The sequence below is a fragment of the Protopterus annectens genome, chromosome 10.part0 (assembly GCF_019279795.1).
Source record: "Protopterus annectens isolate FY-2018-M chromosome 10.part0, PAN1.0, whole genome shotgun sequence".
Taxonomy (NCBI): domain Eukaryota; kingdom Metazoa; phylum Chordata; order Ceratodontiformes; family Protopteridae; genus Protopterus; species Protopterus annectens.
The window spans coordinates 952,237,078-952,260,174 of record NC_056744.1 but is presented as its reverse complement, the minus strand read 5'-3'; the positions used below and the strand labels follow the sequence as shown (position 1 = coordinate 952,260,174).

The following is a 23,097-nucleotide window of genomic DNA, read 5'->3' as shown; positions in this document are numbered from 1 at the left end:
CCGCTCTAACCAGGCATCTACTTATTCACACAAGAAACACTGTTCTTCAGGTTTGTTCTGAACTAAGCATAACCATAAACCACCAAAAGTCTCTTTTGGAACCCACTCAAAGACAACAGTTCATAGGGGCACTACTAGACACCAATCAGATGATTGTAAAACTTCCTCCTTCCAGGGTGTTAACATCAGAAACAAAAAGGTACATGCCTGCCATGTTCTATAGGCCTTAGGATCTATGGCTGCGGTGATTGTGCTGGTTCCACTAGCCAGGTGTCACATATGAATTCAGCAATGGTTTCTGGGTTGTCAATGATCAATAATTCTCCAGCAAATGTCTCACCAAACTCTTATAATTAACATATGCAAAAAGGATCTCTCATGGTGGACTCATTCAGAACAGATGACACATGATCAACCATTTGTTCTCGTTCAACCACAGGTTATGGTGACCATGGATGCTTCCCAGATAAGGTGGGTGGCATTATCTGGGGGAGATTGTCCAGGGTACCTGGTCCACAGACGAGGCCAACCTCCACATAAACATCCTCGAGATGAGGGCAGTGCTTCTAGCATTGCAGGCATTTCAGATTGCTCTTCCTCTAGGAATGGTAGTGATTCAGTCAGACAACATGTTGGTGGTGTGGTACTTAAACACGCAAGGAGGAACCAGATCATATCCTCTGTGTTGACAAGTGCTCAGAGTGTGGCAATGGGCATTCTCATCCAACTGTTTTCTGGTAGCAATGCACATTCTGGGAAGGTCCATTGTTATTAGTGGATAAGTTGAGCACAGCCATTCTCATGACTCATGAGTGGTCCCTCAACCAGTAGGTTGCAGAGAACATTTTTTGCACATGGGGCCAGCCTTGCTGTGACCTTTTTACTTCTCCCTTAAACAACAAATTCAGTAGCTACTTTGCCCTAATACCCCCATGAGGGCAGTCCCTGAGGGATGCTCTAGTACACTATTGGCATCTCGGACTGATGTATACTTTCCCCCCATTACGTTGATTCCAAAATTTCTTCAGTAAGCCAACAGGTTGAAGAGAGCAGTAATTTTCATTGCCCTGTATTGGCCTCGACAAATCTGGTATCTTTTACTCTGGCCTCTTCTACAGAATGCGCCCTGGAGTCTGGAACCATTTCCAGATCTGTTGTCACATCCAACAGGAATGCTTCATCGCAACCTTCACAATATCAATCTGACAGCTTGGTTCCTCCAGTTCCATTGATGGCCAGACATCCTATGCTCTCCTCCCTGGTCCGTCATGTTCTGATATCCTCCCATAAGTCAACTACTCAAAAATGATATAGGAGTAAATTGAAGAGGTTTCTAATCTGGGCAGAACAACACAGCATGAATCCTGTCACAGCTCCCATTCACTTTATTCCACATTGGGATAGACAACTTATTTTTGATTTCCCACTAACTTTGCAAAGCCTTCTTAAAATGGACCATGTTGTTAAGACCTCCACACAAGGATCCTTCTCCCCCTTGGGATCTAAATTTGGTTCCACATCTGATTGTTCAACCATCTTTCAAACCTGCAGCATCTTCTGATATTAAATTCCTATCATGGAAGACTATCTTTTTGGTGGCTATCTCATCAGCGAGACGTATATCAGAAATTCAGGCACTGCCTTCCTAGCACCCCATATTTGGCTTTTCATAAAGACAGTCTCTTTGTGTACCAACACCTGTTTCTTGCCCAAAGTTGTTTCTCAAACAAATATTAATCAGACTATTCATTTGCCTGTTTTTTCCCCAATTTTACTAATAAAGGTGAATACGTACTACATTTGTTGGATGTTCCTAGACAGTTACATTTCTATTTGCATAGAACTAAAGAGTTTCAGAAAGTAAACCAATTGTTTATTGCATTTGCAGGCCCCAGAAAAGGCCTACCAGTTTCCAAAGTTAATTTATCAAATGGCTTTATAGCTGTATTTCCTTTATTTATGCCTCAAAAGGCGTAAAACCTGATAAGTCCATTTGGGCTCATTCTACCAGGGCGATGGCCACATCTGCAGTCTTCCATACAAATCCTTCCTTGGATGATATTTGTGCAGCAGCCACCTGGGCAACCCATCATACCTTTATCATTCATTACAAGTTAGAGTTTGTTTCCAGAGGAAGAGCCTCCTTTTGTGTGATGGTTCTGAGAAACATTCTCCCGTGAGTCCACACGGTGTAAAGGTAGCTGGGGACTTGGTCCCATATGTAAGGATGAGATGAAAAACTGGCAATATCAGATAAAGCAGTTATGTACTCACCATAACGTTCCATCTGTATTGTCAATTTTTCATCTCCCCTCACATCCCCTCCCTCCAACCCCCTTTCTCGGAGTTCTTGGTTGAAAAAAGACATTCTCAGGGGTTAGGCTGGTTTTCCTTATTCTCATGAAATGGTCTCCTTTAAGATCTTTTTGGGTGTTAAATGCTAAAATTAATTTTTTTCAAAAGATGCAATTATAACAAAGAAGATCTGAGGTATTGGGGAGAGATGTACTGTGGGAGGTATCCAAAAGCATTTTTGGTTGCCACAAGCTTGATAACGGCCAAGTCAAATCCGATGTATTGGATCCAGACCCATTTGTGAGGAGAGATGAAAAAATCATCATTACAGATGTAATGTTATGGTGAGTACATAGCTTCTTTATTCATTAAGAGTTGTACTAAGTGGTGTCGCAAGATGGGGACCAACTGTTTTATGGAGTAATACATTGGATTACAAAAAGATTAATTGAGTAAGGTGCAGAAACATTACAATAATGATAATACACTAAATTCAGAAATCAAAGTTATTTAATAGTTAATGAGAAGATTAACATTAAAACATGTCACAGCATCAAACTGTCATGCACATAATATACCATATGGTTTACTATAAAAAAAACGAAAATCACATAGGCAAATGGTGATTTCTGTGACAAATAACCTTGACTCATACATATTAAGTAGGTTGTATGGTCGACGCAACAAGGTCGACAACTTTCTGTCGATCTTAATGTGTAAATCTCCCATTGACAACCATCCTTTGAGTCCCTGCCCTGTGTACGTCCTTCTAAACGGACGTACACATGAGCGTCGACATTCTGACTGTTGCTCCTACCATGTTCAAGGAGGAGGCTGTCGTGCAACAAAATGTCGACATTTTGACTGCAAACTCCATAATATATATCAGGACTGGGGAATCCTTCAACTTTTTATGAGGGTTAGGCTTTTATTTTAGAGATTATTTTTATGCTGAGAACTGGGACAACATTTATCATGTTATGCAAGTACCAGTTTTAAACTTTTTGTCTAAGCTGGAATGTACAAAGACTCCATAGGGGCAAAGACCCTCACTGATTTTGTGTAAAAGCTACTTTAACTAGAAGCTGGGAGAGGATTGTGTCACAATGAACATTTCAAAGAGAAATCAAGCTAATCCATGTTGAAGTCACACACCTAACAGAAAAGGAAACAGAAAGTATGTGACAGTAGGTGACAGAGACAGGGAAGAGGAAGTATCAGACATAGACACCAGCAGTAACTAAAATGAAAATGTCAGGGGAAGTTTTCTGGAAAGTACTCTGTATATTGATGATGATAAAAACAGTTTGCAAATGTTGGTGAAATCGATTAGTTTGGGAACCTACATAACACAACACCAGCTTTCCCATACAGGCCCTGGCAGGTCAAGTGGTTGAGATTATGCATGTAAGTCTTATAAGACCATGTACTGGATTAGGGTGATTTCACTGTTTTTTTTGTCTAATTTTTTGGCTTTTCCCCCTGACCACTAAATTCATCATTCCATACTTTTACCCATTCATTCCTCATGCTTCCTAGCTCTCAACTGTTTTGCTCAAGAATTAAGGACAAAGCCAATGATAATGGGGGAAAAATGCGCCAAACCAGGGACAGTTTTTGAGTATTTCCATAATTCACTTAAAAATGTAATAGAAAGACAGGATTTGTACCAACATGCAATGGCTGGTATTACTGACTGACTGTAATCCTCACGGTTTACAAAAAAATCAAACATTTTATGAGGAATAGGGCAAAAATATGAGGCAAATCAGGGATATTTTGCAAAGTCAGGGAGAGTTGAGAAGATGTTCTTAGCATCCATGAATGCCAGGCATGGGAGGAGGTAACCAGTTATACATGTTTGCCAATCATTTAATATGGAGTTAAGAAGTTTTTTTGTTATGCTTCTAACCCTTCCCCTTTGTTACTGCCAGGCACAGTAAAAGAACAGCATAGTCAGATGAAAATAATTCAGATAACAAATGGGGATATGGTTTTGAAATGGATTATTGTACAACATGAGCTGTGCATTTTATTAATGAGAAGGTCTTGCAAAGAACACTCGAGGAGCGAAACATATAGCTGACAGTATATGTTTTAGAAACAAGTAATACTCATATAAGATGATATCAGTACAGTGAGGGGATGAAAGCCAAAGACACATTGAAGGAATTTGGCAAATGTGTAGTAAATAGTCCTAATAAGCATGTCATCAGTCTGCACCATTAACTGAATAATAACTAGGCAGTGATGACTGGTACCTCTGCAATGAAGCTTTACCTACTAGGGTCAGTCATAGAGAAGAAGCTATTGAATTCAGCAGATAACTGTGGTAGGCATGGAAATGCAGGCCTGTGTCATGTGTCATATAATGACTTGATGTGCCCAGACAGTACATTGTGTCATAACTGATGACATAAAAAATAAAGAAAATGTTTAGTAATGAAGACAGATTTTTTTTTCTTTTGATAAACTGGCAGATTCAGGAATTGCTTTATTCCTTCAATGGTCCAAGACTGAGCTATACCAAGCACGTACTAACAGTATAAATCATACACAGAAAAAAAATAATTCAGGCATATAGGTAGAGTCCATATCAGCATACTTCCATATCTGCATTTGTGCTATTGCAAATACATCTTAAAGTAATGAAGATAAGTTAACCATAACTAAGTACTAGAATTGTACAATTAAAATATTTTGGCACACTTAAAAAAAATTAGAGAATTTGTTTTGAAGCTGGAGCTCTGCATACATTTAATTCAGATTGTTTCTAAGATAACGTGAATTAATGTAATTCTTTCCATATGTCATGATCTATTAGTATACAGTAAGGAAATCATGTGTATTTTTGTTTTCCAAAGGGTGACCCAGGTCCACAGGGTGTTTCTGGAAAAGATGGTCCACCAGGTCTCCGTGGATTCCCTGGAGAGAGAGGTCTACCTGGTGCACAGGTAATGTATAAAGTAATTTTGAAATGTCTGACTGCTAACTGACTAATGTTAGGTGCACAGGTAATGTATGGAATCATTTTAAAATGGCTGAATGCTAACTGACTAATATTAATAAACACTGAAGTCTGTTTGCTGTAGTCACCATCACTAGTATAAAGTTACATTTTAGAATAATGTTTAAAATATATTTTTGATTTATCAATTATAACCAGTCTTCAAGACAGAATCTAAAAACTATAGCATTCATTCCTTTAACTAAATAGTCAGGGACAGAATTGAAAATTACCAGAGATAAAAATCCAATATCATGGACAGTTTACAAATATTTTTGATATAATTTTTTATTCATTTTGTAATAGAAACATGCAAGTATATATTATCCTGGAAGGTGTAGAAAAAGATTCAACACCAAAACAGTAATTTTTCAATTCTAAAAAAAAAAAAAAGAATGCATCACCATAACAGGTAACATGGTAAGATTTGATAAAAACCGAAGACGGTATTATGAGCATAAAATCCAAATAATAAGTGGAGCATCTACTGTGAAACTCCTATCAGAAATCACTTATATGCACACAATTTATTTGAGGATGTGGTAACAGACACCTTGCCACTGATGATGGCTTCAGCTATGAGTCCCCAGTGGTCAACTCCATGAGGTCTCAACTCATTAAGTTCAGCTTGTCAGAAATACAAGCACATGAACATTTTAATACAGGTGTTTTTACAGTGAGACAAGTTCCTGCACACACCCCTAATGTGGGTAAAGGAAGGAGCTGCCAAGCCCCCCTACCCCTCCATACTTAGATATAAAACTTCACAAATACACAAATATGAGAAAAGGGGAAATGCACATACACACATTGCAATCACGACCTGTGCACACTTAGAAACTACACCAGCAGTGCTGCACTATGGAAACCTGTGACTGGGAGGTTCCCCCTTAAGGAGACAGGATCAATCAAAGGGAACCTCATCCAGTTTGCAGTAAACAAGAAGAAGGGAAACCCTGACAGAGAAACATATCTTTCAGTATTTATTCAATGTTACCTCTTTCAGTAGATTGATAGGTAGTTTTTAAGTAGTTACTAGGCATGCATTCCTGGTGACCTTTAAGGAGCCTATCCCAAATTCTCTATTGCCCCAGAATACTATCTAGTTAAAATGACTTGGTTAAGGTCACACAGTAGGCAAATAAATGTAGAAAGATTCAAACTCTGTACTTTAGACACAGGACCTAGCTCATTAACAAGAGTGTTAGTCTGCTGTTGTAACTGCCAGACTTGGTTAGTTAATTCTATTAATGTAACTCTCTAATTTTAGATGGGAATCACTCAACATCAGGTTGTTTCCTCTAGCCATTATAAAGAAATCTACTGGCAGTGCTTCTAACTGTTCTTCCTAGATGTGGATTGGGAGTAGACTCGATATGCTGCCCCGCATGCTATGAGCATTAAGCTTTACTCAGGGAAGCGTTTCCTTCCTGACTGTCACTGTTGCAATTCTTTCGTCTACCAGGAATGTTCCAGATGGCCTAGCACTTCATTGCACTTAACTTGGGTAACTGGAAAAGGGTGAAAGATTGAAATGATAATTTATAAATACTGATAATGTTCACTTGGGCAATTTATAAATAAAAGCGCTACATCGATATGCATTTTCTACAGAATAACTGTCCTTTAACTATAATCTATGACATTGTGTGATGAACGTAATTCTCAAAATTTTATCAAAACATTCCACATTTTATGTGAGTGGGACAAAAACTCTGTTTTGTAATCATGAATATCTCTACAAGCCGAGACACTTAGAAAGTATGCTATAAATCATATGCAAGGTTTTAAGGGTAATAAGGCTACTAAAGCCATTCTGCTCATTTACATAATCCTGAAGTAGACTGGAATGCTTAGAGCATGGTTTCCAACAAGCTGTTCAGTACTCTTTTAATCTCCACTATGCTGGGCAGCTCAGTATTCCTGCCCCTCAACCATACCCATGAATCAAATTTGACTTGTTACAAAGGATTCATTAGGAAAAAAGAGACCAGTATACTAAAGTGACTGAGGGAGTTTTGTGAATATCTGAAATAATAACCTGCCCCTTGTTAAGAAATGGTCAAATGTTTATTTCCGTTTTTTTTTTTTACTTCTGGAACTGTTACCCATTACAATATGTATGTGCACACTATGTTGCAATAAGTTAGAAAATCTGCCCTAGTCTGGTTTTTCAGTGTAACTTCCTGAAAGTCTCCACTAGATGGCAGTCAAGGGTGACATGGCCAGCAATGAAAGAAAATAATGTCAGTAAGTCTGAATTTTTCAGAGTGGATATGTAGAGTGTCTCTATCTGAGTGTTTCTGACACTGAGGTATACCATTCAGTTTCTGAAGGATATGAAGTTGAAACTCAAATGCCTGTCATTATTTAGTGACTTCAGTCCTTATTAATTTGTCATAAAAATCCAGAAAAAACACACATTTTGTAAGGAACAGACCAAAAAATATGAGGGAAAAATCTGGACATTCTGTGAAAATCTGGACATTTGTGAGGTATGATATTATTCATTAGATATGTTAGATGGAAACCTGCTGATTTATCAAGTGCAAAGCCATAGAACCATGTAACTCTCCAAAAGGTGATGTGGAGTAAGCGGAGTTTCTTCCATTTCCCCTAAGTTGTATGACCAGGAACTTAGTTATGTATGTTTTTTTTTTTTTTTTTGGGGGGGGGGGGGGGGTCTTGGGAGCAACTTTTCTTATTTTTAGAAATAACATTTCACTGTTTTGATCCTCATGGGGTGTGATGAAGTAGACATTCTGAGGCCATGTTAAGTCTACATGAAATGACAAATCTTTGTAAAGTTATGGTACTGCAGGGAATTAATGGTATAGTTCTGCAGAATTTTTTTATCTAAGATGTTTTATGATTTCACCAGATCTGTGCCACACAGGGATAAAACTCTGAGTTTGACCCAGATGGTCCTAGTTTCACTAGCAGCTGAGGTGCTGAAGATATAGGTAGTATGAGGGGGTGTAGTGGATTATGCTGCCCTGCCGAGGAGTGGTAGTTGAGTTTTGGCCATCTGATCACCACCATAAAAGTGGAGGTTTGCATAATATTGAAAAGGCCTTGCACTCCCAAGATGGTGACAGTAACTCTCATTACTGTGTGGGTAGAAGCACATGCTCTCATATGGGAAGGATATATGATGCCCTACAATGAAGCAGTTGCCCATGTCAGCCACCATGAAAAGAGTACATGCCCTAATAACTGAAATGTTGCCATTGTCAGGATGCTAACACATGGGATCAAGGTAAATATGAGATGCTTGATTATCAGCATGCATGGAAGCCAAAAGCACAAAGAAAACATATCTAGCAGTGTCCCCTATCACAGAATTCAGAGACAGGGTGTAAGCATAAACTAGAGCTATACAAAGCAAACTAAGGAAATGCACATGCTAGAAGAAAAAGAAAACAGAAAATAGAAAAAGACAGAAAAATGGGGAAACCTGAGTAAAATGATTGATAAATAGCTGATACAGCCAAAGATGCAGGCAATGCAACTAGTTTCAGTTGTTTTCTGCTCTGTCTTCCAGCTGAGTACAAATGATTTCCAGCTTCTTATTAGTTTGACAGTGGTGAGCAATGCTGCTTCTCAGCTTCTGATGCAAATTCCACGTGTGGGTTCCATCCAGGTCCATTGGCAGCTGCAGACTGGTCTTAGTTCTGCACCTGTGTCCATGAGGAATGCTCTGTGCCTTGTCATTTACTGACATTGGGAAGATTATAGCCTGCCTTTTACCTGCTGTTTCAGGAGTGGGCTCTGATTCTTACTACTATAAAGTGGACTAAGCAATGTATCAAACTAAATGGCTTAACATTCACCAGCTTGTCCAGGTCTGATTGTTATTAGGAAAAATATTGGAATTTCTGTATTCACTAGCTTTTAAGCAGTGGTGCAATGCCTCTGAAATCTTAGCCTTAAATATCTTTTTTTGCCATAATAGCTGAGAAACATAAAGTTTCACAATGGCTAATCTATTTTACACATTCATCTGATTAACCCAAATAAAATACAATGAATTGTGAAATTCATTTTTTAACTAAAAAGCAGAGACAGAAGCAGTGAAAGTAAAATGAAAGTGATCGATGTTCACTTTTTCATAATCTTCATAGTAGTATATGTCTATTATATTTACAATTAAATGCCTTGTAGTATAAAATAAGCAAAACAGGCCTGTCATATAGTTTACATTTATAGAAATAAAGTGCCAAAGTTATAATAATTTTACAACAAACTGATTTGGTCTTCAAAAGCTGTATACCTTGCTTAATGTAACAGCAAAATCAGAAAAGATCAAATAAAATTAAAATAGCAGTAGTTTACTTTCATACGATATCAAACTCCTCTATTTTTTTATCTTTCTTTAGGGTCAGTCAGTGTCTCTGATTTTACTTTGTGTGTGTTAATATGCGGGAACAATTTTTATGGGTATGGGATCATATTTTGATAAATCAAACTGCATAGTCTGTACACAGACTTTGGGTTTCTCAGAATTTCTTTTCATTTATGGTATTTGCCCAATGCAGGTTGGTCAATTAGTGAGACAGAAAGAAATTCTGATTCAAAAACATCTTATAGCTGCAATGAGAAAGACATAGTTAGTGGCAAATTACCATGTCTCCTAATCAAACACTGTGCTGCTAGGCCCCACCACACTAGTGTTTTCCATAGCTGCCCATGCATCATATTAGCAAAGACCCCCTGTATACACACACACACACACACACACACACACGCAAACACACACACACACACACACACACACACACACACACACACACACACACACACACACACACACACTCACAATCCACTCATTCCCAAATAAGCACACATCCTCTCTCACAGTCACAGAAGCAATCGTCCATACACTTGTACACATGCTTGAACATGCACATTATCTCACACACACACACACACACACACACACACACACACACACACACACACACACACACACACACACACACACACACACACTCACAATCCACTCATTCCCAAACAAGCACACATCCTCTCTCACAGTCACAGAAGCAATCGTCCATACACTTGTACACATGCTTGAACATGCACATTATCACACACACATGCACACACACACACACACACACACACACACACACACACACACACACACACACACACACACACACACACACACACACTCACAATCCACTCATTCCCAAGCAAGCACACATCCTCTCTCACAGTCAGAGAAGCAATCGTCCATACACTTGTACACATGCTTGAACATGCACATTATCACACACACACACACACACACACACACACACACACACACACACACACACACACACACACACACACACACACACACACACACACAACACATCCTCTCTCTCACAGTCACAGAAGCAATCGTCCATACACTTGTACACATGCTTGAGCATGCACATGATCTCACACACACACACACACACACACACACGCACACACGCACACACGCACACACGCACACACACACACACACACACACATACACACACACACACACACACACACACACACACACACACACACACACACACGCAGGCATTCACTCACAAACACACAGGCATTCAATCACCAACACACAGGCATCCAGAGTTATGATTCCCTATCTAATCCCCTAGTTTGACCACCCAAGGAGACACACACACACACACACACACACACACACACACACACACACAGACACACACAGTCACACACACACACACACACAGCGCCAGACACACACACACACACACACACACACACACACACACACACACACACACACACACACTCACTCAGCATTATACATGCCCCAACACATGTGCACATATATGTTTACACACATACAAAAACTAACACAGCCATCTCACCCCAAAGGCTATGTTGAACTACACTGCAAGTACTCCGATAAATTTAATGGGTGACCACTGTCTTTTGACAAAGTTCAGCTTTTCCTGTTACAGTAACATTTTACTCACCTTAGTGATTCTATGAATAGCTTTTCTAAGCAAATCTGGATTCATATACATTTCAAGTGGGGAGCACAAGACTAATTAACATTAGCCAATTCTCATGATTGCTGCATTAGCATATGGCTTCACAGCTGACTTTACTTTCCACACTAAGTTCCCCTTAAGGAGAAAACCTCAGTGGTAAAGGAGTCTGTGAATCAGAAAGGCTCAGTGTGGTGCTGAGGCTTTCTGAAGTAAGGTTTTCATATTGTGTGAACTCCAGGTTAAATTTCATTAAAGAAGTCATCTCAACTTTAGGGTGCAGGTTGTTGTGTAGTTCACTTATCAACTAAGTATAGAACATCTAAATATACGAAAAGTTAATACATATATTTTGATAGGTATCTGGTACCTGAAACCCCATCGTATAAATAAGGCCTTGACTAATGTGAAAACTGTATATATAATCCACAACAGACCACATTTTGTTATGTTAGGTGGCACAGTATCTTCAGCACCTCCAATTTCTAATAACTGGAAGTGAACTACTGAGATCCCTGCAGCTAATTTTAGGGTAAATATACTGTGAGTGAAAATACATTTTTGCAGTTTTTAAGCATTCAGTGGTAACAATGGAGATTAAAAAGCTTCAAAACAATTTGTTGGATATTTTCACTATAAACCTTTATTTTTATTATTGTTATTATGATGATGATGATGATAATCATCATCATTATTACTGGCCATCATGATGGGCTCTTCATACAGAGGTGCTAAAGTAGGATTTATTCTGTGGTTAATAAACGTGATTGCCTTTAACTCTCCTTGATATTATGTTTGTTCATATCTGCATAAACATTGCCATTATTGTCCAGTTAATAATAATAATGATGAAAAATATTCACTTTCTGTTTTATGTTTGTGTTTTAGGGACCTGCAGGATTGAAAGGAGGTGAGGGCCCCCCTGGACCACCTGGCCCAATTGTAAGTATCCCAGTACTTTCTGTGTGGAAAATTTGACCAGGAAGTTATATAACCTTTGTGATTTCATTTTGTTTACTTATATTGTTATGATAATTCTGATGTATTGTGTGCTGTGTGAAATCTTATTATCAGAATTATTCAAATGAATCATGTTTTACAAATTAAAAACTAGCAGAAAACAGATTTAAATACACAATCTGATGGCAGGCAATGTCCTGAATTTTCCATCCCAATGGACAACTCCAGATACAGATCTCTAATGTCCTACCTACTTCCATTTTCACAGAAACTAGCATGCCGTAATACCATGTATTGCCAAAAACAAAGCTGCTGTTTCTGGTTGTACATTTTTCAGGTTCTTTATATCTGTGTAAAACTTTTCCTCTAAGAAAGTCTTCTTCATGTTAGCTCTTTTTCTGAAGTACACTACAGTTTGCACATTATATAGCCCCTTGAATTACAGGAAAGCATCTACCTTGCATTCATTATTCTTTCTTCATTTGTATATGCTGAATGTGAAAATTTAAATTACTATGAAAGACTAAAATATCTGAACTTGTGCAATGTCTTTTATAGATATCTAAGAGGAGATCTTAGGTATAAAGGGCATTTAGAGTTAACTACCCCTGGGAATGTTTGGAGTTATCAAAAAGTACTAGAGAATCATCAGATACCTATGTAGAACATTCTATAGGAATGAGAAGTGTACTAATTGGTTCTCTGACAGAGCAGCTAATGCTTAGAACAGACTACCAAATTACATTAAAGCAAGTACTTGTTCAGATGCAGCTTGGGCACTTATTATGGGAACACATGTTTTGGTATATTTTTAGGCTAGAAGGGCATTAATGCCTGTGCTTGAAAAATTTGTATGTATATATATATATATATATATATATATATATATATATATATATATATATATATATATATATATACTAACGTAATTATATTTAACTTTAAAAGACTTTTCCTGTTATTCTAATTTAATCCAAAATATAACCAGAGTATCTGTTACAGAATTGTCAACCCCTTAAGTGAAAGATTACCAGTTTTCCAAAGAGATGTAATGTATTTTCTAGTTATTACTGATAACTGGACTATAGCAATTCTATATCCATATTTCAAATGACAAAACTAAATAGATGAGAAAGGTGGCCATTGCTTACTGATGCTGCATATGCTATGTTGGAAATGCTACTCACCACACAGGAGATTGCCAGCTAAAGACAGTGAACACAGAGACACTCCCACAATTTATGTCTTGTATTGATGTTCTGACTACCACTGCCCATACATGAACAAATCCATACTCTCTACTTGTAGATGACATTCATTTCTGTGAACACACTTAAAATGGTGGCCAAACAAATCCAGCCACTGAATTAAAATCTCTGATGCTCAAAATTGTAAATAAATGTTTGCCCCAGTTGACTTTCTGGAAAGAATTGTTCAGATTTCTTTTTAATACTTTTCTCTACTTCCTTTATTAAAAAAATGATAATGTTAGGCAATATAGATGTGAAGTCTTTGTTTCTTCAGGGAGTATGCAGTCTCCTGGCTTTTGTATAATATATCCTCTATCACCTGATCATTACTTTTTTAATACCCAGAATGGGTCCAAACTCATTACCCCGTAACTCAAATGCAAATATTTCCATTGAGCCTTATACTCCAAACCATATCTCTGCCTCCAAAAAACAAATAGTCTGTTACTTTCTGATCCCTCTTCTGGATATGATCCATAAAGGCATAAATGCCCCTTTTGTACCCAATCTTTTATTATTATAATTTTCCCATCTGCCTTAAGTGCCGGGTGGCCCCACACTGGTTCATCTATCAAGCTCAGATAGGACTCTGCAGTCAGGTTCCCTAGAGCTGTGATCAATGCAAATGTGACCGGCAAATCATACCAGTTACTAACACGTTAAGGTAAAAAAAATATTCTTAAGGTAAAGGACTTCTTAAGATCTGCATTTTCAGTTTTGACCATAGTATGAGTAAACAGTCACCTATCTTGCAAGTTAACACTATATGTAAGGTAAATGCTATTGCATACTTCTTGGCATTTGGGTAATTCCATCTCTGAGGTTACTAGCACAGAAGAAATATCTGCGGACACCTTCCCTCTCTTACCATTCCACACAAAGTTAATAAACAACTTATGAATCTTCCCAAGCTGGTGGTTAGTTTGTAAAGTAGGAACATGGCACAACAAATAAGGCAGTTTAAGGCATAACATCATATTAACTCCTTGTATCCTGGCTGAATAGGGATAATGCAGCTTCCTCCATGTATGGGCCGTCTAGCATTTATTAAGCACTGATGTATGTTTAAGCATTTTATTGTAATTATTCTTCTTTTAATGTTTTTGCAAATGTTAGTTCTTGTTGTCTAGTTCAATTCCTATACTTTTCTTTGTGGCCTCTTTCAGTTTTCCGTCTCCCATTTAGCAAAAGTAATCATTCCTACTTTTCTCAGTGACTTTCATAGTGTATTCTCTGGCCTTACAGAACAGATTGCTTTGAAAGGTCTTGACTTCATGCAGAAACATACCCGAACCCATTCTATACGAAACAAAGGTCAGCTTATTGCTGCATGTTTTCAAGGGTCTTTATGTAAGTGTGTTACTCACCATTCAGTGCCTTTCACTTTTGCCAGTTATGGCCTGTTAATCTCTGTTGCTGTAACTTCCAACACTGCACTAATTTCTTTATGTGAACATTTCCTATTGATTTACACAGGGATCTTATCATGTAATTTCATCACCTAATTAATTTCATCTGCCTGAAGTGAAACAAGGTTTCCTTTTACTGTTTGCCATTCCATGCCCACCTGAGTGATGGCTAACACTTGCCTTGTTTAGCTCAGTTTTAGATACTGCCCCCCCTCCCCCCACCCGACTGGAAAACAAGCATATATATAAAATCTTCATCCAGATTATCAAACCTCTATACCAAGGGGATTTCACACTCATTTGACACTGTTTTGCCAGTACAGCTGAAGAGAAAAGTTTCTCTAATATTGCCTCCCCAGAATAAGGTCCCATTCTCTGATATTAGCACCCAGCAGAGCTGCTTCTACTTCCATATTAAGCTAGAAATGTCTAGCTGCTCTTTATGAGTGTAAATGCTTAGAGACAGTAACCGATCATGTTCCTATTTACATGACACACACCTAACTCTTACTTACTTCTACAACATGACAAGTCAAAACAAACAAGTCTCTGTTCAGTGGGGACTTCGTACTATGCAGTGTCATTTTTTTATTTTATGAATGTTATTTAAGATGTGCTACCTAATCTACAGATCCTCAATTTGTTCATTGCACTACTTTTATACCAGTACTACCAGAACGTTTCAGTCTTTATTTTGTTGTATATGTGAGCTAGTTTGACAAATTTCTTGTTTTCTTGCTATGCCTGCTTATGGCCTGTGTCATGGCTGAATATGGTCTTTAGAACAGATCACTCACATTGTTAACAAACATAAAATACATTAAGTAAAAAATGCTGACTGCACTTTAAGAGCAGATGACATATAATTCCTTCCTCCTATACAGCAAATGTAAAGCTAATAATGTAGACACTACCTTTCATATTTATTCAAGAACCAGGAAGTATCACTTTTTTAAATTTCTCCAAATCTTTTGGGTTTCTAATATGATGGGAATGGATCCCATTCTTAAGTCAAAGTACAATTAAAGTTAATGAAGTTAGTATTGTTTCACTCTTTGATGTCACCCACTAGGGCTCTTAGCAGCACCCGCAATGTGTCCAGTAATGACTCCTACAATTCGTACGGAGCTACTAGTATTGGTAGCATATCTAAATACGATTGTAGACTCTTCTTGATAAGAACCATTGCTCCTACTACTATTGGAACTATCTGGGTATCTTTCTTCCACATTGCTCTAATTTCTGCTTGCAAATTCTGTTATTTTATGATTTTGTGTCTCTCTCTGTACACATGACACTGTATTCACTGGGTGTGGGTAGACATGACACTGTATTCACTGGGTGTGGTGATTTCAGTCATCAATGCTACTTTTGTCCTCTTTTCTTGGACCACTATGTCAGGTTTTCTAGCATCTATCTTTTGAACTGTTGGCAATGGATGACCCCTTGTGATGTAGACTTAATCATTTTCTATGATGCTTTGTGGCTCATGTTTCCAGTATTTTTCAGCCACTTCAGTACCATAATGTTTGCACAATCCCCAGTGCAACAGTCTCGCCACATTATTATGCCTTTCAGTATACAGTCCTTCTGCCATTAGTATGTCACAACCAGCAAGAAGGTGTGCAACTGTTCCCATTTCTGTTTTACAAAACCTACATTTGTCTGTTTCTCACACATGTTCAATGGACTTTGTAAACCAACATGTATGTAGCCCACTATCTTGTGCCACCAATATTAACATTTCATCTCATGGTTTGAATTCGCCTCTCCTTAACCATTCTAGCATTCATTCCTGATCAACATGAGTTTCTTCTAGAAGTTTTCTATACTTGCAGGTATATTTGTGCATTTTCCATATTTCTCGCCTTCTCATCTGGTCCTTCACCTTATATTCTTTCTTTTGTTTTTTGACACATTCAGTTGCTGCCTGGTTTTTATCCACTTGTGGTTTGATTTCCATTCCTGGTTGACACCAATATGCATCAGCTAGCCTAAGCAGGAAAGTCATCTTAGATTTATTCTCCTCATGTTTCAAAACTTTCACTACATTTGGGTCTTGTGAGGTCAACAGATGTGTGTGGAGTCCCATGATTGCAGATCAGTACATGTAATCAAATTCAAGGAGGCCCATCCCTCCTTCAGAATGGGGAAAATATAATCTTGGTATGCACTGATTTTTATAATTCCTTTGGTGAGCATGAAGCATCCTTCTTGTTTTCATTTCTAATCTATCCAACACATTTTTGGACCAGTCAGTCACTCCAAAACTGTAAGTTAGGACAGGAAGAGGAAATTGGTTTATAGCTTGGATTTTGTTCCTAGATGTCAACACTGTTTTCAGGATTAATTTAAGTCTTCTAAAGTACTCCTTACTAAGTTTTATTCACATTTCTTCATGTTTTATTGTTGATCCTTCATCAATTCCCAAATATGTATACACTCCCTCTTGCTCAAGTTCTTTAATATCACATTCTTGTCCCAAACTGATGTTTTCTTGGTGCTCCAGTTTCCCTGCTTTAAAGGTTGCTTTTGCACATTTATCAAGAAAAAATGACATTCTTATATCATCTGAAAAAGTTTTGACAACTTGCAGTTGTACTTTCAGTTCTTCATCTGATGAGCAAGCTATACAGTTTCAAATCATAAAAAAAGAGAAGATGAGAATTCTTTACACTTTGTTGTTTTCTAGGAGCCAAATTATAGTCATGGCCTAATCTGTTAAGTAGACAGCTTAATGGGTTAAGGGCAAGGCAGAATAGCAGCAGGACAGGAATTCACCCTGGAATATCCCACTTTGAATTGTTATCCCTGGAATAATAATTTCCCTTTATCATGGCTTAATTGCAATGTGGTCTGCCACTGTTTCATGGTCACTGTAATGTAGTTGATCAGTGTAGGGTTATCTTATACATTTTTAAGCACTCTTTTATCCATGAATGTGGGATACTATCAAATGCTTTTTTTGTAGTCAATCCATACCATACTTAAATTCTACCCCTTTTTACAGTTCTCTGCTATGACTTTATTTAACACTAAATGATCCTTTGTTCCATATGACTTTCTTTTATTGCCCTTTTGTTCTATTACCGTAATTGAGTTTTCTTCTAAATGACTGCAGACTCTGTTGGTATCATTTTCAGTGTCACATTATAGATTACGTGTTGAATTCTCAAACTCAAGATTCAAACATTATAACTGTGCATACTCTGTGTTTTAAGTTTTACTCAGCAGATTTGAGAATATAAATATATGCTTGTGAATCAGCAAAATATCTTCATATGGAAAAATTGCTGAATGTGTAAACTCACACATTTCATTTTGTGTGTGTGTGTGTGTGTGTGTGTGTGTGTGTGTGTGTGTGTGTGTGTGTGTGTGGTTGTGTGTGTCTGTGTGTGTGTGTGTGTGCGTGTGTGTGCGTGTGCATGTGTGTGCATGTGTGTGCATGTGTGTGTGTGTGTGTGTGTGTGTGTGTGTGTGTGTGTGTGTGTGTGTGTGTGTGTGCACGCGCATGTGTGCCACAGTGTGTGTGTGCGTGTGTGTGTGCTTGCACGTGTGTGTGCGCATTTGTGTGTATGTGCTTTTGGCTACAAGTATATATGGCATGAATACGTTCTTGATGGTCAAAATCAACAGTATAGTAAAGAAAGTAATGTATGCAGTGGAAATTTTTCAGAGCTGACAGATAGCTACATTTTAAAGAATGATTTAGCTTGCATTGCTAAAGCACAGGAACATTTAGCCCCAAGTAGTGACTTCATAGATTGCATGAATAATTTAAGGGAACAAACCAAAACTTTAAATCACTGCAGTAGATTGGTTGTATTACTTACTGGAGCTTAGCAAAACAATGGTAAAATTGCCCCACTTTTCTTTTCCTGAACACAGTTGCAAAAAGTACAAGTTTACAGAATATATTTCTCAGATATAAAAGGCATCACGGTCACAGAAAGTAATCAAAAGTACTTCCTCATCTTCTTGTAGTGCAGCATTTATTCCACATCAGTGAAATAATGCAAAATCCAGTATACATCTCCATTTCAACAAGTTCCATTTTCAAAATCGCCATAAGAGGGCAGCAAAGAGCCTTCCAAAATTTTAACATTTATGTCTAAATAGCAGAAACAAATAGGATGTCAACTGTACTAAACACGCTTCCACAAACTTGTGCAACTAGTAACAGAATTTCATCTGCTTATAAATTATGTGAACATTGGTTTAGGATCCTTCTTAATTATCTATTTTAATTTAATTTAATTTAATTTATGCATTATGGTTTACTTACAAAGTAGTATTATTTTGTAAAGTTTTGCTTACATTTGTTTTTTCTCGTAAGAGTACAGTAGATCTAAGGATTGTAATCATCCCATTTGTCTCAGCATAGCAGAAGCAGTACACTGCAACAGTGTTTATGATGGCATACATACTAAAATTATGCCATGTAAAACAGGAGACAGTATGTTACTTATGACCTTAACTCTATGCTACTTAAGAATTACTTTTGTATAGCCACAACAGCTGCTCTGTTTTATTTTTTGTTGTTGCTGTTCTCAGAACAGCTGTTTTCTGCAGCCCCCTTCTTCATGATCTAACACCAATCCATCTTACCCCTTCAGACTTAGGCCCTACCACATCCTTCATAGCATGAGGTTAATTGTTTCTGTTTATGACTATGTAATACCTCTCAAATTCTAAGCCCAAGAAATTCGGACAAAGCCAAAAATAGTGGGCAAAATCAGGGACAGATTTTAAATATTGCTTTTATAAACTTAGAAAGTTGCTAGAGTAAAGGGTTTTGCATTAGCTACATTTCATTAGCTACATTTTTCTGAAGTGTGCAAAGTCTGAAACTCAATGTATGTCATTATTTATTGACCTTAGCTGTAAATGACTTACAAGAAAACCACAAATGTTATGAGGGACATAAGAAAAATATGAGGCAAAAATCAGGGCATTCTGGGACAATCTGGACAGTTGAGAGCTATGTGATATGTGGTTTTGCAGCATCTGATGACTCTTCCGGAAGTCATATAAATGCACCATTACCAATATGTTCACATAACAGATTTTTCTAAGTATATAAATGCATAACAGACTTACCCGTTTGACAGAAATCTTTTGTAATGGAATTCTGCTGTTGTACAACAAAAAATAACAGATACAAATCCAAATTAAAAAAAATGAATCTCAAATAAATTTTAATCATATACCTTAAGTATTTGCATGCCTTTAAGTAAGTTCTATACTTTCATAATTTTTATTGCTGTAATGGATTTTGCTACTTCAGAGTTATAGTTTATAAATTTAACATTTGCGAATAACAATACAAACTTTATTATACTATTATGCTATATATTCTCTGAAACTGCATTATAATTTTTTTATTGTAAATATTGATTGCATTAAATATGATACCTTGAAGCTTTTCTTCCTGGTCTCCATTGAAAAAGGGCACTTGTCCCCAGTCAAACTTTCCAGGTAAACAAATGACAGTAAATAAATAAAAAGTCGTGAAGTGTTCTGGTACTGAGCTGTATTGTAGATGTTGTGCCTGTGGACCAGGTGGCAGGACTCACTGAATTTTGTTAGATTTTGCAGACATATATGAACACAGGCATAGACAGATTCAACAGTGGTTACTTTACTGGAAAGGCCAACTTTCTAGCAGACATGAATCTATTCAGTAATCTGTCATAAAATTAAATGACTGACACATCTTTTACAGATCTTTTTTTTTTATCAGAGTTTGAGTCCTTAGAGAATAGCAGAATCACTTATGAGCCAATGAACAGCAGTAACATAATTTGATTCATGCATAATTCTTGACCCTTCACCTCCTGGATCGTGTGTTAGATCCATACTACTTGACTGATGTCTGTCTCACAATCACATTCTGGTCCAGTCACAAACTAAAAATTAATAAAAACAAAATTAGTGCCTTAAAGAATAGACTTCCAAAGGCATAGTGATTTTTCCTGTACTCTGCAAATTCAGATGGATGCTTCGTCATCAGATTTCATCACATAAAAGTCCTGGTGACAAATGCAGGCTGACAGATGACTTTTAATGTCAAATCACTTTTGAAGTGGCTGGCCATTTATTTAGGACTGTAGTGCAGTAGGTGTTATGCTATAGTGGACAGTTAGCAGCACATTCTGTATTCTTGCTTTTTGAGATAATAACTTTGTTTTTCAATAGCATGTTTTCAACAGTGCTGTTCTGGTAGAAATGTAAATGATTGTGATTTATTTGTATTTTCCTCTCGTTCTTGTGAAATTGATCATACATTCATCTCATATTAATTACAGAGAGCTTGTATACCACAAAAGTATTTCATATGCAGTTTCTCTTAATTTAAATTTTAATGTGCTTACAACGCTCTTTGGCTGTACTTGACCTGGCACCCTAGAAAGGAGCTGGAAGGAGTAGAAATTAATAATAATTGTCTCTCTTTATTATCCTGTCATGGTAGAATGGGGTTGTCTATCACAGGGTCCACCTGTGGTGAAGACCAGAAAGGTAGTCTTCATTACAGTAAATGTGTCTACTGTTGGGCCTATGTCAAAGCAATAAGTTGTAGAATTACACTTTTACAGGTGCTTCTGGGGCTGGAGTAAATTTGGGCAATGTTTACTCCTCTCTGCGTAGGGGAAAAACCCTCCTGTGAGGTGATGTTTGATACTACAACCTTGATATGTTTCAGGTTTCTAAAGCAAGCTTTATGCAGCAGCTTTAAGCTAGTTTTCAGTACAAAATTAAACTTAGTTGTGTGTGAAGTAAACAGGACATATAACATAACTAATCTTTCAAATATATTATTATTATTATGTATAGCAACTTGTGGGTGAACATAGAAAGTACGTGTAAAACTGTACTGCCCTACTGCATTCTATCAGTACAAAGGAAAAGTCATAATACTTTTTTATATATTATGAAGTTAGTATCAAAAAGCATGATAGAATTAACCTATTATATCAAATAATGAGCAACAGTAATTTGTGGTCACTGGAAGATACATTCTAATCACACTCATAATCCTGTTTAAGTTTATTAATTTCTATAGCTGTTTGCAGTGGAGCAAATATGAATATACTGCAGTGAAGGCAGAGATCAGTTTTGAAAATTGATGTAAATAATAATAAAAGATAACTGCTAATGTAGTTGATACAATGTTAGTAAAATTATATACATACTTATGTGTAATATACTGCAGATGTGGTGTGTTTTCACTTTATTCATAAACAACTTGAAAAATGGTTATATTCAATGTTTTTCATGCATAGATATTGGAGCACTGTGACATATGTAATCATATAGTGAAATATTGCTCTGCCTTCAGTAACTATACAAAGTGCATATAAGCATTATAATTAAAACATTTTTTAGTGGGCACAGCTGCTCATTGTTATCACACAATTTTACAGGCTCCAAATTCCTGTTTCATTTTACCACTTCTGACTTTCAATGTTTACTGTATTCCACAACTTTTCCTGGTGTATATCAAGTATTTAACTTCCCCCTGATGCTCATTATTGGCCCTGTATTTTGTTGTGTTACATTATACATCATTTTGATCCATTGTGGTGGTGCTGCGGTAGCGTTGTCGCCTCACAGTAAGACGCTGACCGGTTTGACTCTTAACTAGAGCATCTTCAGCGTGGAGACATGCGCGAATGGGTGTACCTTCGTTGAAGGTTGTGCATCAGGGCTGGCAACTCGGTACGTAAAAATCTATTGCCACTCATTAGCGGACTGGAGTTCTGCTGAGGCGACCCCTCACCAGGAAAAGCTGAAAGACACAACAACAACAACAACAATATTATACATCATTTTATAACTGCACTCATGTCTGCTTATGTACTTTGTTGTTCATAATGCTTTCGACTCCAGCTGTGAATTCCTTTAAACTACCATCCAGTAGACATGCATGTTTGAAAACAAACCAAATCCCACCTTTTTGAGGTATCAGTACACACTTAGTCATAATATAATATACTGTTCTAATATAATCAGTAGCTGTGATCATGAATATGTCTTGTTGGAGTCAATATCCCTTGAGCTTTTGTTAAATATTAGAGTCTTTGTGTTGTTTTAATGGAACAATATGTCGTTAATCATATATTGTTAGTAGACTTATGAATAGCTGAAAGCGTAAGTCACTTTAGCATAAATGG

General features: G+C 37.2%; 1 protein-coding gene across 7 annotated transcripts in view; it reads left to right on the top strand.

Annotated features, from left to right (window-relative positions):
- Positions 1–23,097, top strand: part of COL11A1 (collagen type XI alpha 1 chain) — a 625,054-nt gene that overhangs the window by 463,677 nt on the left and 138,280 nt on the right. For all 7 annotated transcript variants that reach the window (XM_044085726.1, XM_044085723.1, XM_044085729.1 and 4 more), the window contains 2 exons: positions 5,160–5,249; positions 12,193–12,246. In XM_044085726.1, the coding sequence (XP_043941661.1) occupies positions 5,160–5,249; positions 12,193–12,246 (144 nt within the window). The remainder of the gene's footprint in view (positions 1–5,159; positions 5,250–12,192; positions 12,247–23,097) is intronic.